Source organism: Myotis daubentonii, chromosome 16 (genome assembly GCF_963259705.1).
Source record: "Myotis daubentonii chromosome 16, mMyoDau2.1, whole genome shotgun sequence".
NCBI classification, from domain to species: Eukaryota; Metazoa; Chordata; class Mammalia; order Chiroptera; family Vespertilionidae; genus Myotis; species Myotis daubentonii.
In genome coordinates this window covers 23,923,960-23,937,700 of record NC_081855.1, presented here as the reverse complement: position 1 = coordinate 23,937,700, position 13,741 = coordinate 23,923,960, and the positions used below count along the sequence as shown (strand labels likewise).

The 13,741-nt window shown below is 38.1% G+C and overlaps 1 protein-coding gene across 3 annotated transcripts in view; it reads left to right on the top strand.

The window, feature by feature from the left end:
* CPD (carboxypeptidase D) overlaps positions 1 to 13,120 on the top strand; it is a 59,785-nt gene extending 46,665 nt beyond the window's left edge. For 2 of the 3 annotated variants that reach the window (XM_059669247.1, XM_059669246.1), the window contains exons 14-22: positions 506 to 641; positions 2,039 to 2,170; positions 2,962 to 3,057; positions 3,163 to 3,227; positions 5,058 to 5,189; positions 5,719 to 5,904; positions 6,198 to 6,297; positions 9,028 to 9,243; positions 10,170 to 13,120. In XM_059669247.1, coding sequence (XP_059525230.1) covers positions 506 to 641; positions 2,039 to 2,170; positions 2,962 to 3,057; positions 3,163 to 3,227; positions 5,058 to 5,189; positions 5,719 to 5,904; positions 6,198 to 6,297; positions 9,028 to 9,243; positions 10,170 to 10,195 — 1,089 coding nt within the window. In that variant the 3' untranslated portion in view covers positions 10,196 to 13,120. Of the gene's footprint in view, positions 1 to 505; positions 642 to 2,038; positions 2,171 to 2,961; positions 3,058 to 3,162; positions 3,228 to 5,057; positions 5,190 to 5,718; positions 5,905 to 6,197; positions 6,298 to 9,027 lie in introns of all 3 variants that reach the window. The other variant, XM_059669248.1, reaches the window with a different exon arrangement.
* Positions 13,121 to 13,741: the final 621 nt, after the last annotated feature.

The window sequence follows — 13,741 nt, the reverse complement described above, 5'->3', positions numbered from 1 at the left end:
CATACATTACCATTTGTCAGATTATACATATCAGTTTTTAATCTGGAAAATACAGCCTTACCAGTATTATTGATTTAAGCCAGCAGTTATCAAACTTTTTCTACAAAGGGCCACATGGTATATATTTCAGGCTTTGTGGGACAAATGTTCTGTTACAATTACTCAGCTTGACAATTGCAGCACAAAAAGTGTTATTGCCTGGGCATGACTATGTACCAATAAAACTTTATAATAGCAAATAACAGGCTGGATTTAGCCTGCAGACAGTGATCTCTGGTCCTTGTTGTAAATCATCAGGATGTCTCTGTAAACATTAGTTCTGTGGTAGGTTTTTGTTGTTGTTTTTAATGTACTTGAAGCAAGAGATTATTTTTATTTTTTAGTTCTGCCATTTAAATCTGTGTTTAAACCAAACAATAAAGATTTTCCACTTGAGGCATGTTGGTAGGTACCTTTTGATTCCACATATAGCTAATAAATTCATTGACTTCTGTTTCTGTTTTAGTTGATAGACAGGACTAGAATTGTGATTGTCCCTTCTCTAAATCCAGATGGGCGAGAGAGAGCACAAGAGAAAGACTGTACTTCAAAGATAGGACAAACAAATGCTCGAGACAAAGACCTGGATACAGACTTTACAAGTAAGACTAATTTTTAGGCTATTAAAGTACTTTGCAGATAATTCTTTTTCTCTTTGCTAGGAGATCAGTTGATCCTATTTTGCATATGAGCATCTGGGTACTTTTTTCTAGGTGGTAGATATAAGGTAGAAATACATCTGCAAACATTTTCAAATTTTTCTCCTTTATAATTTGCAAAAGTAATTCAAGTTTTTTCTTAGAAATGCAATCAATAATATTGGGGGGTTCCATCACTATTCATACAGAGATGTTAATTATCTCTCTCTGACCTCCCACATATGTGTGTGCACAGATACACCACATACACGTGCATGTGATATGTGTATGTTGGTTTGGAGGGGCCTGTTTCTTTCTTATTGAGGTAGGGTAATCTATTATACTTATTGTTCTGCAATAGTTTGTATTGAATACATCACTGACATCTTTCCATTTCAGTAATTACACATCTCTAACATTCTTACTAAGGCATCTTAATATGGTATTGATGTGTGGCAGTACTCTATTTCATTCAACCAAACATTAAACATTTAGTTTCGTTTTAATTCTTCGACTGTGTAAACAATGCTGCAAAAACACCCTGCTTTCTGAAAATCTTTTTTTTTTTAAATATATTTTATTGATTTCTTTTTACAGAGAGGAAGGGAGAGAGATAGAGAGTCAAAAACATCAATGAGAGAGAAACATCGATCAGCCGCCTCCTGCACATCCCCTACTGGGGATGTGCCCGCAACCCAGGTACATGCCCTTGACCGGAATCGAACCTGGGACCTTTCAGTCCGCAGGCCGACGCTCTATCCCCTGAGCCAAACCGGTCTCAGCGTGAAAATCTTATTTTCCTTAAAAGATAGGTTATATATTCCCTAGATTATTTATTTATTCATTCATTTATATATTTACTTTTAATCCTCATCCAAGGATATGCTTTTATTGATTTTAGAGAGAGGAAAGAAGAAAGAGAAAGAGAGAGAGCGCACGTTGATGTGAGAGAGAAACATAGGTTGATTGCCTCCTGTATGCGCCCCAACCAGGAGTCAAACCTACCAGCTTTTGGTGCACAGGACAACGCTCCAACCCAACTGAGCCACCTGGCCAGGGCCTTCCTACATTATTTTTTAAAGAAAGATATATATTCTTCCCTTTTTGTTTTCAGTAAGAATTTTCTTAAACTTGCTTAGAGTCATTAATCTTTGCACAATTATCTTGCAGTACATAAACTCAAAATAACCTACCTTTTATAATGTATCCTTCTTGCTTGAAATAGTGGCTTATGGAGTAAAAAAGTATTTACTACAGATTTTATGTTAGCCTTCTGATTGTGTTCAAGTAGGGAATACTTTCTTAAGTACTCATACTAAACTTTTAAAACTTATTTGATATTTTACCTTTTACTTTTTTAGATAATGCTTCCCAGCCTGAGACTAAAGCCATCATTGAAAATTTGATTCAAAAACAGGACTTTAGTCTTTCTGTAGCCTTAGATGGCGGTTCAGTGCTGGTCACATACCCATATGATAAGCCAGTACAAACAGGTATGTAGAATGTCACTTTATATATATAGTGTTTGAACTTCAATAGGAAATTCTAAGTAATGTCCCTTCTAACTTTTTTTTAAAATGGTGAGCGTTTGAGCACACTCCCTGAGCAAATAACCAGCCTGATATGATTGTATATATATATCAACAGTTCAAACAGTTCCTTGTAAGAAAGAGGTCAGATCTAATGATGGCCTAGCTTTGTTGAGTGTAGCCATCTTGTCACATCTGTTCAATGTAGTCCTGTAGTCCACAAGCATGTATTGAGCAGTTATTATGTCTGTAACATTGGGAATATAAAAGTGAGTAAAACACAATGCCTGCCTCAAGAAACTCATATGTAACCAAATATTAATAATACAGAATTGTCCTTCCCTGCTTTAAACTTGATTGACTAGTTATACCTTATGGTATGTTAAACAATGGCTTCTTTAGGACCATTGTATATGGAGATAATTTGTGTGATTTTCAATGCAGCTTACAAGAAAATAGTATTATTAGGCCACAGTTGCCCGAAAATGTAGTAAAACATACCAAACATGCCATTATTTTGGTAGTATAGCCTGTTTGCTAAACTAATCATTAATACCTTTCGATGTAAGGAAGATGTGTGCCTTTTTAGTCAGATTATTTGGGGTTAAATAGAACCACATGATTAATTCTAATAACTCCTCAATAAACTTCAGTGGAGTGCAAGGAAGAGAGAAAGACGACTTGTATCCATGAAGTTGAACTTGGAGAAAACCCTTTTGGATTTCTCCACTGACTTCTGAATTTTTCCTTTGTAGTGGAAAACAAAGAGACTCTGAAGCATTTGGCATCGCTTTATGCAAATAATCATCCATCAATGCACTTGGGTCAGCCAAGTTGCCCAAATAAGTCAGGTAGGTATTTTTGCTACCCCTTGTTATTGTCGTTGCTGCTTTGGGCAAGGGAAGGAGTCTTGCCTTATGGTTTTGTTGATCCTACATCTCTTATTGCTTTTATAGATGAGAACATTCCAGGAGGAATAATGCGTGGAGCAGAATGGCACAGCCACCTGGGCAGCATGAAGGTATGCTTTCTAGAATACAGTGAGAATGGAATTATAAATACTATCCATGGACTGTTCTGATATAAGCAAAATGAATGACATCTGCTTCATGGGTTTCTTGACATGATAACCTTCAATTTAATCTCTGACAGCATTTGTGTGTGTGTGTTTTGCCATTTTTATAATTTTTAATTGTACAATTTAGTGACATTAATTACATTTACAATGTTGTGCAACCATCAGTCCAAACGGTTTATTTCCACAACTTTTCCATTACCCCAAACAGAAACTCCACACCCACTAAACAACAGCTCCTTGTTCCACCCAGCCCCTGTTAACTTCTAATCTACTTTCTATCTCTATGTGTGTGCCTAGTCTAGATATTTTATGTAAGTGGAATCACATAATATTTGTCCTTTCATGTCTAGCTTTTTTCACTTAACATAATGTTTATATTATAGTATGTGTTAGTACTCCATTCTTTTTATAGCTGAATAATGTTCTGTTGTATGTACATACCACAATTTGTTTATCAGTTCATCTGTTGATGGATACTTGAGCATTTTAATTGCTTCCATCTTCATTTAATTTAATTTAATTTAATTCATCTAATTTAATTTATCCACTTCAAATTAGTCAGGAGTTGTTAGCTCAGTCATTATTTTCACATATGCAACCAGAAAATTTACTTCATAAATATGTTACAGAATTCATAACTCTGTTACAGAATTAATCAATTTGATCTAGAAGAGAGCAACACTCCATGTGCCATGAGAAATTAAAGACAGAAAGGGTTACACTGAGTCAGAGATGTAGCCTTCTCTTCACAGAGGATGTGGCATTGGGTGCAGAGATGGTGAATCAGCAAGACATTTCAGAACGAGGAAGCAGGATGGGCAAAGGTCAATAGCAGTCTAGTTTAGTTAGAATGTGGAGTACCATGGAGAGCAGTGGAAGACAAGAATGGAAAGAGAGTTTGGGGATTTGAATGCTTTGTTTTCCTAAGGAATGGGAAGCCACTGAATGTTTTAAGCAGATATATAATGACATGATCTAAACTGTTCTATGGGAAAATTAATTTCTTAGCAGTGTATTGGGGTAGTTTGGAAGAAGGGAGATTGTGGTACAGGGAGACTGGTTTAGAATAGCTTTAGACAGGTAAGAATAAAAGCCTAGATTGGGGCAGTGACAGTGGGGCTGGAGTCACAGGATTAAGTTTCAGAGATATTGTTGGGGTAGAAGTGACAGGATTTAGCAAATTATGAATGATAGCAAGACATTGAAGTCAAAGACGAGATTTCATGTCTTTGTGAGAAAATGAGTTAATACCATTAAATGAATTACAAAAAGGAACAGATTTGGGGGAAAGGTGGTAAGTTAGGTTTTGGAACGTGTCCACACAAGCAGATTAATTGCTTTATTGTAAGCAGTGGCTTGAGGCTGCAGGTTGAAAGTATCAGAGGACAAGTGTTAGTGCTTCTACCTCTAGAGTCCAAGAACAGCAGTGAAGTTCTAGGGTTTAGAGGGAAGCTAGCCTATTGCATGTACTTATTCATTCATTTATTCCACAAACCATGATTCACCTCTTGCCAGAAACTGGGAAGCACTGGAGACACAAAAATGAATTAGACATAGTCCCTGGTCTCAGTGGCCCTCTTAGCAGCAGCCATGTTTGTGACTGATTATGATACTGAGTGATTTATTTATATTTGCTATAAAATACTTTACAGATTCTTTGTTTACATCACCTGGGTTTTCTTTTTATTCCATTCTATTTGTTGCATTACAAGGCTTCATTCTTACTTTTACTTATTACTTTGCTTACATTTACTTTTGAATTTTATATTCCAGGATTATAGTGTCACCTATGGCCACTGCCCGGAAATCACAGTGTACACAAGCTGCTGCTACTTTCCTAGCGCAGCACAGCTCCCTTCCTTGTGGGCAGAAAATAAAAAATCTCTTCTTAGCATGTTGGTGGAGGTGAGTCTTCCTCTTTTAACTAGAAGCAAACTCCCAAGAATATGTTCAATGAAAAGCTTTGTCAAAACTTCTTAATCTTTACCAGAGTTTATATTATTTATTTTAAATGTATATAGAAAGGAGAATATGGTTCAATTTACATTGCCGGAATAAGTAGATGAGTTCACATATTTGGAATCTGCTGTGATTTAAGTAACTTAACCCTGTGAGATGTTGCAGTTTTGTTCATTTGAACATCACACAGACAGTGTACTGTGGCGGAAAGTAAATCATTAAAGTCATCAGAAGATCTGTGTTCTAACACTTTCAGCTTTGACTCTACTAACGTTCCCTTTTCCTGTATCTATCTCTTTGCCTCTGAAGCAGTGAATGAGTAGCAAACAAGGTCAGGGTCAGTGGGGAAGGACAAATAAACCAGTCTTATGAAGGATTTTCTTGTTTTGTTGTTGTTTTTGTCATGCCTCAAACTATTGCCTCTAGACCATCTGGCATGATGGAAACATAAATTTATATTTTAAATATCTTTCAGGTTCACAAGGGAGTTCATGGATTTGTTAAAGACAAGACTGGAAAACCAGTCTCTAATGCAGTCATTGTACTCAATGAAGGAATAAAGGTACACACAAAAGAGGGCGGCTACTTCCATGTCCTGTTAGCCCCAGGTGTCCATAACATCAACGCCATCGCAGAAGGGTATCAGCAACAACATTCACAGGTAAGAGACTCAGATTGAGTAGTATCATGTAAATTCTTATTCTTAATAGTACTTCTATTTTATTTTGAAACTCTTTCTAGAAGCATGTGAGGAATAAAGAAATAAAAGTGTGACCAACTCTTGATTCTGATATCTTGCTATCTTTCTATATTTTAGCAACAAAGGGGAAATTTTTATAGCATTTGCATACTTTAGATGACAATGAATCATTTCGTTGGTTTGCTGTAATTTCCCTAGGTATACAATATACCTGAAGTAAACCTTTTCCTAATTATTGTACCTTATCTTTCCAGGTCTTTGTGCATCATGATGCAGCTAGTTCTGTGGTCATAGTCTTCGACACAGATAACCGGATATTTGGTTTGCCAAGGGAGCTTGTGGTAACTGTATCAGGTAAAGAAATGTAAATTTTTGGCAGTTGAAGTTAACAACAGTCCTGACATTTTGAGAATTGATCACCTCTATAATCACCTGAAGCTAATCACTTTTCTTCCATGTTTTTTCATGGCTTGCTTCCTCACATTTTCAGGTCTGTATTCAAATGTCATTTCCACAGAGGCCTTCCCTGATCACCCTGGCTAAAATAGTACCCCTGCCACTATCTCCAACCCACGTGCTTCTATTATAGCACTTATCACTATCTGACATTATATTATACTAGAGGTCTGGTACACGGATTCATGCACCAGTGGCTACCCTTGGCCTGGCCTGCACCCTCTCGCAATCTGGGACCCCTTGGGGGATGTCGGATAGCCAGTTTTGGCCTAATAGCCACAGGCCTGATCCAGACAGGAGGGAGCCCGATCCCTGCAGGCCCGATCCCCTATCCCTGCAGGCCCGATCCAGACAGGAGGGAGCCCAAACCTGTGCATTGAGTGTTTGTCCCCTGGTGGTCAGTGCGCATCATAGCAACCAGTTGACCTGTAGTTCGGTCGCTTAGGCTTTTATATTATATATAGTTAGTCACTTATTTGTCTACTAGAAGCCCAATGCATGAAATTCATGCAAGAGTAGACCTTCCTTCCCCCTGCTGCCGGCACAGGCTTCCCTCAAAACCAGCTAGTGCTAACCAGGTTTTATTACAGGTATATGGGGGAAAGATCCCTAGTTGAGGGAGAGTGGTGTATTGGAAACATGATCAGATCATAGGGCCTGTTGTGGAGTGCTTAAAGTAGAGACATCTCAGCTTGAGCCAGATAAAGCATGGATCACTTAGTGGTTAGAAACACAGGAATGACGATTCAGCCACGGGCACCTGGGACCCAGGCTTCCCTCACAGCCCTGGCTTCATATGGGAGGTTGTCCGGAATGATGTCTGGTCTAATTGGCATATTATGCTTTTATTATTTCAGATAGTCAGTCTCCCCAAGGGTCTTAATGAAGAGTTGTTGACTCAATGAATGATTTGCTTTATATTAAGATCATAAGCCCCTTGAACTATGACTTATGTTATTACTATTTTTCCATGATCTTAGAAGGAGGAAATATTTGTTTTCTCCAGGATTAATGTTTGCCATTGCTTAAATTACTGAAAGGTTAGAAAGAAACAGTATGTGGTAAAAGATAATGTGGTATATTTTTTTGACACAAAGAGCCTTGGTTCATTTCTAAGTGCAACTTGGATTTAATGCAAAATAATCAAGTTTTTTTAAAATATATATTTTAATTGATTTCAGAGAGGAAGGGAGAGGGAGAGAGAGATAGAAACATCAATGATGAGAGAATCATGATTGGCTACCTTCTGCATGCCCCCTACTGGGATCAAGCCCACAACACAGGCATGTGACCTTGACTGGAATCGAACCCGGGACCCTTCAGTCCACAGGCCCATGCTCTATCCACTGAGCCAAACCAGCTAGTGCTAACCAAGTTTTATTACAGGGTGTATGGGGGAAAGATCCCTAGTTGAAGGAGTGTGGTGTATTGGAAACATGATCAGATCATAGGGCCTGTTGTGGAGTGCTTAAAGTAGAGACATCTCAGCGTGAACCAGATAAAGCATGGATCACTTAGTGGTTAGAAACACAGGAATGGCGATTCAGCCACGATTTAAATCTGGCTCTACCACCCATTTGCTGTTATGAACTTAATTTAAATTATGATTTTACGATTATTTCCTGTCATTAAGACTCTTATTCTGATAACCTTATGTACAAATCTTTTAAATAAATGAGGGGTTTTAATGAAATGAAAATTTACTGGAAAGGAAAAGAAGCCTTTGATAAGTTGCAGAATAGTGGGCAGTTTGATTTCATTGTGGTGAAAGGAAAATGTATATACATACACATGCATGAAGAAAAACCTGGAAAAATACGCACTACAGTTGTTAAAATGACCTTGAGATAATGGAAATTGGAGATGTGGACTTTGGGTTTTTAGGATTTTTGCTATCTGTGTTTTTCTTATTTTGCATACTATAGATAAACTACTTGGTGTAATATTAAAAGGTTTTTAAGTACATGAAATAAAAATAAAATATATGAATGGAATATTATTAAAAGTATCATCATAAGTAGCTATCTATATATATAAAAAGCCAGTGACCATAACGCCAAAACAACTGGTCTCTATGACGCCCACTGTGGCCAGCAAAGCAGCCTGATCAGCCGGCCCGCCCCTGACCGGACTCTCCCACCCAGATCAAGGGTGGGGCCGGCCAGCCAAATGCGTCCCTCGCCCCTCCCCCCTGGCCAGCCCTGCCCCTGATCACCACCCCCCATAGGGAGTGGGTCCAGCTGGCCAACCTCCTGCAGCCCCTCCCCATGGCTAGCCCTGCCCCTGATGGTCTCCCACCACCCTGATTGGCCTGCAGCCCCTTCCCCCACTTGGCCCCACCCCAGATCTGCCCCCTCACCCTGATCAGGGGCAGAGTCGGCCTGCCCACCGCCCACAGCCCCTCCCCATGGCTGACCCCACCCTCACTTGGCCTCCCAACCCCAATTGGAAGCAGAGCCTGCCACCAGCCGGCCGGCTCTAATTAGGCCCTGACAGGCCCAGCCCTGATCCGCCCCAATTGGGGCCAGGCTGGCCAGACCCCACCTGTGCATGAATTCCTGCACTGGGCCTCTAGTTTATTTATATCTTTAAAGTAGAACACCATTAATGTGGTGCTTTGTTTGACAGGTGCCACCATGTCGGCATTGGTCCTAACAGCTTGCATTATTTGGTGCATCTGCTCAATCAAGTCTAACAGACACAAGGACGGCTTCCATCGGCTCAGGCAGCATCACGATGAGTATGAAGATGAAATTCGCTTGATGTCAACCGGCTCCAAGAAGTCCCTCTTAAGCCATGAGTTTCAGGATGAAACGGACACTGAAGAGGAAACATTATATTCTAGTAAACATTGAAACACACACCTTGCATATCTCCCAGACTAAGAACCAAGCAAAATCACAGTTCCTTTTGGGAGACACTGCATTAAGAAGAGAGACTATCTTGCTTCTTCAAAGAGCTTTGGGAAGTTAACTTGCTAAAGTTGTATTCTCTGTGAATTTGGCTGGCAGTTTTGAACTTCCTTAAAGTACTCTTACCTTTTCTTAAAAAAAAAAATCTGCTTTCTATTTATGCAGCAGACATGGGACAGCCACTTTATTATTCTTTTTAATTTAAGAGGAGCTGTTGGAGCTTTTGTGATAACTGCATAAAGCCAACTAGTGGATGTTGTTTTTGCACATCAGGTGTTTCCTAGTGGCTTTAGCTTTTTTCCTTTATTTTTTAAATGGCCAAAAGAATCCAGAAATATTAAGGCAGGGACAGCAGTCAGAATCTGACATAAAGCTTTAAAACTCAAGGTTTTCTCAACCTACTGAGGAGTACTTTTCTCTAGTTATTAAATAGCTGGAGTTACTCTTATTCAGGTTTAGTGGAGGCTGAGTTGATTTTTAAACATGTAACATTAGGAAAGGAATAAACGGACTTCCGCATTTGCTTTCTACCTGTTGCAGGGCTAGATCAGAATTAGTGGCCTGTGCTCTTGGCAGGATGTCACTACCTCTCATGTAAGGTTTAGCAAAGTTTTAAAGATGCCCATTTTAAGGGAGAACTTGCTGACTTTGTTGTAAAAGATCTAAATGTCCGTTTGAATGGAGCTAAGAGGGAGATCTAGCAAAAGCTAAAACTCATGTTGCCTATCTTTTAACTTGGTAAAAACCATAGGTGCTGCTGCTTTTATCTGTGAAATACTAGTTATTCTAGGAATGCCTAATTGGTTAAGATTCCCTAAATTTGAACCTTTTTCTATGTTGTACATTTACGGTTTTCAGATTACCCAGCAATCTACAAGATCTGAATTCTACTGAAAATGTCTGGAAGTGTGGAAGAAACCTACTTGGGACATTCTTAACCTCCATTTGAATACAAAATATCTACACTTGCTCCAGCCCAAACCTACGCCCTATAATACTGTTACTGAAATAGCTTGGCCAGTCTAATTCACATAGACCTCTGCAAGTGATTGGATTCTTTGTCCTAATGCTTCATTTGACAGTCTTTTTTTATTAACCAATTTTGTTAAAAGTTCAGTTGAAAGCATTTAAATATGGCTCTCTCCATTAAAAAAACAAAAGCTATGAACTGCTGTGTGATGTAACACTGTGGTGAAATGTATCATCTTCACTGCAGTTGGGTTATTGCAAAGACCTGAAAGAGTTGCATTTTATTGTGTCTTTAATATCATGCTGTTCAGTAGAAATGATGCTTTTTTTAAGTGTGAATCTTACCAATGATCTAATGGTTTGAATGTTTTAATGGCCATGTTACTGCTGAATTTGTACCAAATCAGGGGATCAAAAAACTTGCTCTCATCTTTTTAAATTGTGTTCCGTATCCATTAATGTATCAGTCATCTCAAAGCCTTCATGTGGAGTGGTTTATCACCCCCTAAGTTATTCAACAAAGTTTTGTGAGGAAAAAAAAAAGGTTTTGTGAGGAATGCACCCAAAATGGCTTTATAAAAAACAAAAGATTTGGTTCAAGAATAATGAAGTCATGACACTTATTAATGAGTATCTGTGATAAATTTGGGTTGTTCCAGGTTAAGCCATTCTGGTATTAATCCTATTATTAACAACTCTAAATTGTGAGCCCTTGCCACATACATAGAACAGTGTTTGTGGGATATTAATATTTAATGAAGTGTATATGATTTAATTTCTTCTCATAATAACTTTACATTTTCCTTAAGAGGATGATGTGGTGGTATTGCTCTTTTCAGCTTGATTTTTAAGAATTTTTAAAACTCAGAATGCCAACAAAGGGCCTATGAGTGGCCGGCTCTGCTTGAGACATTTCAGGAAGAAATTAAAGTCCTTGTGATAGCCTTTACTTAATTAGGTCTTTATTCAAGGATACCTTTTAAATTCATTTCTCTCCTGAATTAAACATGTCTTTAACTGTACATTACAGTGGCTGGAGTCCATGCCTTTTAAACATGTAAATTTTTTTTTTTTTTAGAAATTAACATACAAGTATTTATTTTCATATTTTTTCCCTGAAAAGAAAGCCAAATTCTGCTCTGAATCTTTAATCTTGAATGAACTTCTAAATCATGCATTATTCTGGAAAGCAAGGCCTCTCAGCCTCTATGACCTATTAACATGAATGTACAGGACCATGACTACTAAGACTGTTCTCTGCCCTGCTTTGTCTTTTATTTGTGGATCTAATCTGATATTAGACCACGTTAATTGCATAAGGCATTGAAGCCATATGGGCTAGGGAATGCATTTTTCAGTGTTTCTCCTAGACTTCCTGTTTCCTTGGAGTCATGGAGGCGAGTAAGTATTATGATATTTGACCGAGTCTGAATTGTGCCTTTATTTACTCACAAGGCTTTTTCCCCCCTGATGATCAGTTTGTAAACCTTTCCCCCCCCCAACTCCTTAATAAAAACAAAGTGATTGAGTAGGTAATGTTCAAAGTGTCTGCCTGTGTAAATGTATTGATTATGCAGTTCATTAAGATGAACTTAAGTTAATTTCAGGAGGAAAGACCTTTGGTTTTGATGTGTTTTGGTGAACATTTGGATAGTGATTGGGATCCCATCCAGTTGAGGAATGCTTGCAATTCTCAATGGAGGGAGTTTGCTTTGCGACTTTGTCATCCTTCAGAAAGGAAACCTAGTGTATAGTTGGCCCAGTGTGACTGGCTGGTTTACCTTTGGTAACTCACCTGACTGGGATTTGCCGAATTAATGAATATTGACCTTAAAACTAATTATGAGTTGACAAATAAATAAAAGGTAGTGCTTATGCCTGAGCTTATTTTGTTTCTAAGCTAACACCAGGTTACTCAGTAGCCGTGAGCTATTTTTCCATTTTCATTTATTCTTAGCAGTAGTTTTATCTTCTTATTGTCAGAAACACACGTGTCCCAGGTTTTGTCCCTGCTATATTCAAAGCTTCTTGGCTGTGAATGCTATACCTAGTGCCCTATGTTATGGTTCTCCGGTGGAACTGTTTTTAACAGAAGCAATTTTATTGTTGTTATAAAAATGTTCCACTGTGTTTGATGTTCAATGATTTTCTATCTAGCAACTTTTTGATAACTCTCTGGGTTTCTGATTTGTTTCAGTTAAAGCAGATTCTTGGGGGGGGCAGGGTTTAGGGTCCTTGACTAATGTCAACTGAACTTAGATTTATAATTTATGAAGAAATAGCCCCCAACGCCCATTTCTTCTGTGTTTTAGCAATAATTAAGACTCCACTTGACTTTCAGAATATCGTCCTAGTTTGATTTTTTATTTGACAGAATATATTATGACATTTGAAAGTAGGCTGCCATTTTGAGTCCATTGGACATAAATTATGTAATAAGTATGATTATTTTTATAAATGGCATAACGTAAATATACTAACTGCATTCTATGCTGGCCATGCTGCAAATTTTATGGAGGTATGACATGGTATTTTTTTATGTTTAGATTAAAAATCAGTTTTTCACCTCTCCATTTCTTTCAGTGACATTCCCCAGCTCCAGAAAAATCTATAGCTATTTATATGAGGTGCCTAACACTCATCCCTCTCAAGTGCTTCGGTCTTTGTTTATTTCATGCACTGTGCCTTCAAAAATTTTAAAAGGGACTTTAAACAAAGTTGAATGGTAGTTTTAAAAAGTCGATTTGTGTAATTTATGTGAAATCTAACTGTAATGCGGTCCTTTCTGTTTTTTATATGTAAACAGATCTAATCCTGTATAAAAGTTATTTTATGATGTTTGTCTTTGTGTTTTGTCTCATAATCTCTTCTCAAAAGCAATAGACCAGAAAGAATTAATGTTTCAGTTTGAAAGTTTACATGTAGTTTTTCTACCTATACTAGGGGGGAAATAGTGCCAGGCCAGAAATACAGGGGAGTTACCTGTAGAGTGTGTCCATCTCACATTGACTCAGAAGAAAACTATCTTTCTGAAATAACTACATCGTATAGTAGCCACATTTCTCCCTTCTGTTTTTAGCTCAGCTCAATCATTCCACAATGAACACCACAAAACTGGCCATCGAAAAGTTCATGTACCCATTTTAAACTTGTTAAAAATTTGATCCTTTTTACAGATGAGCTCTGTTAAAATAATTTGGCCTGGCTTTTCTCTGCATAGTGGCGACGAATTCATTTTGCAATAATATGTTGTACTGCTGCTCTAATAAGAATTGGGAACGCAAAGTTATAGAAGAAACACGGGCTCTGCTGACAATCATAGTCCAGACCAGAGACATAGAAAAGGAAATAAGCTATATTTCTGTAGCGAGCGGTTCTCTAAAAAGGGAGCCTGCTCTAGAAGAAGGGGAGTGTAGCGATTTGAGCATGGGCTTTGGAGCCGAGCCAATCTATGATTGATT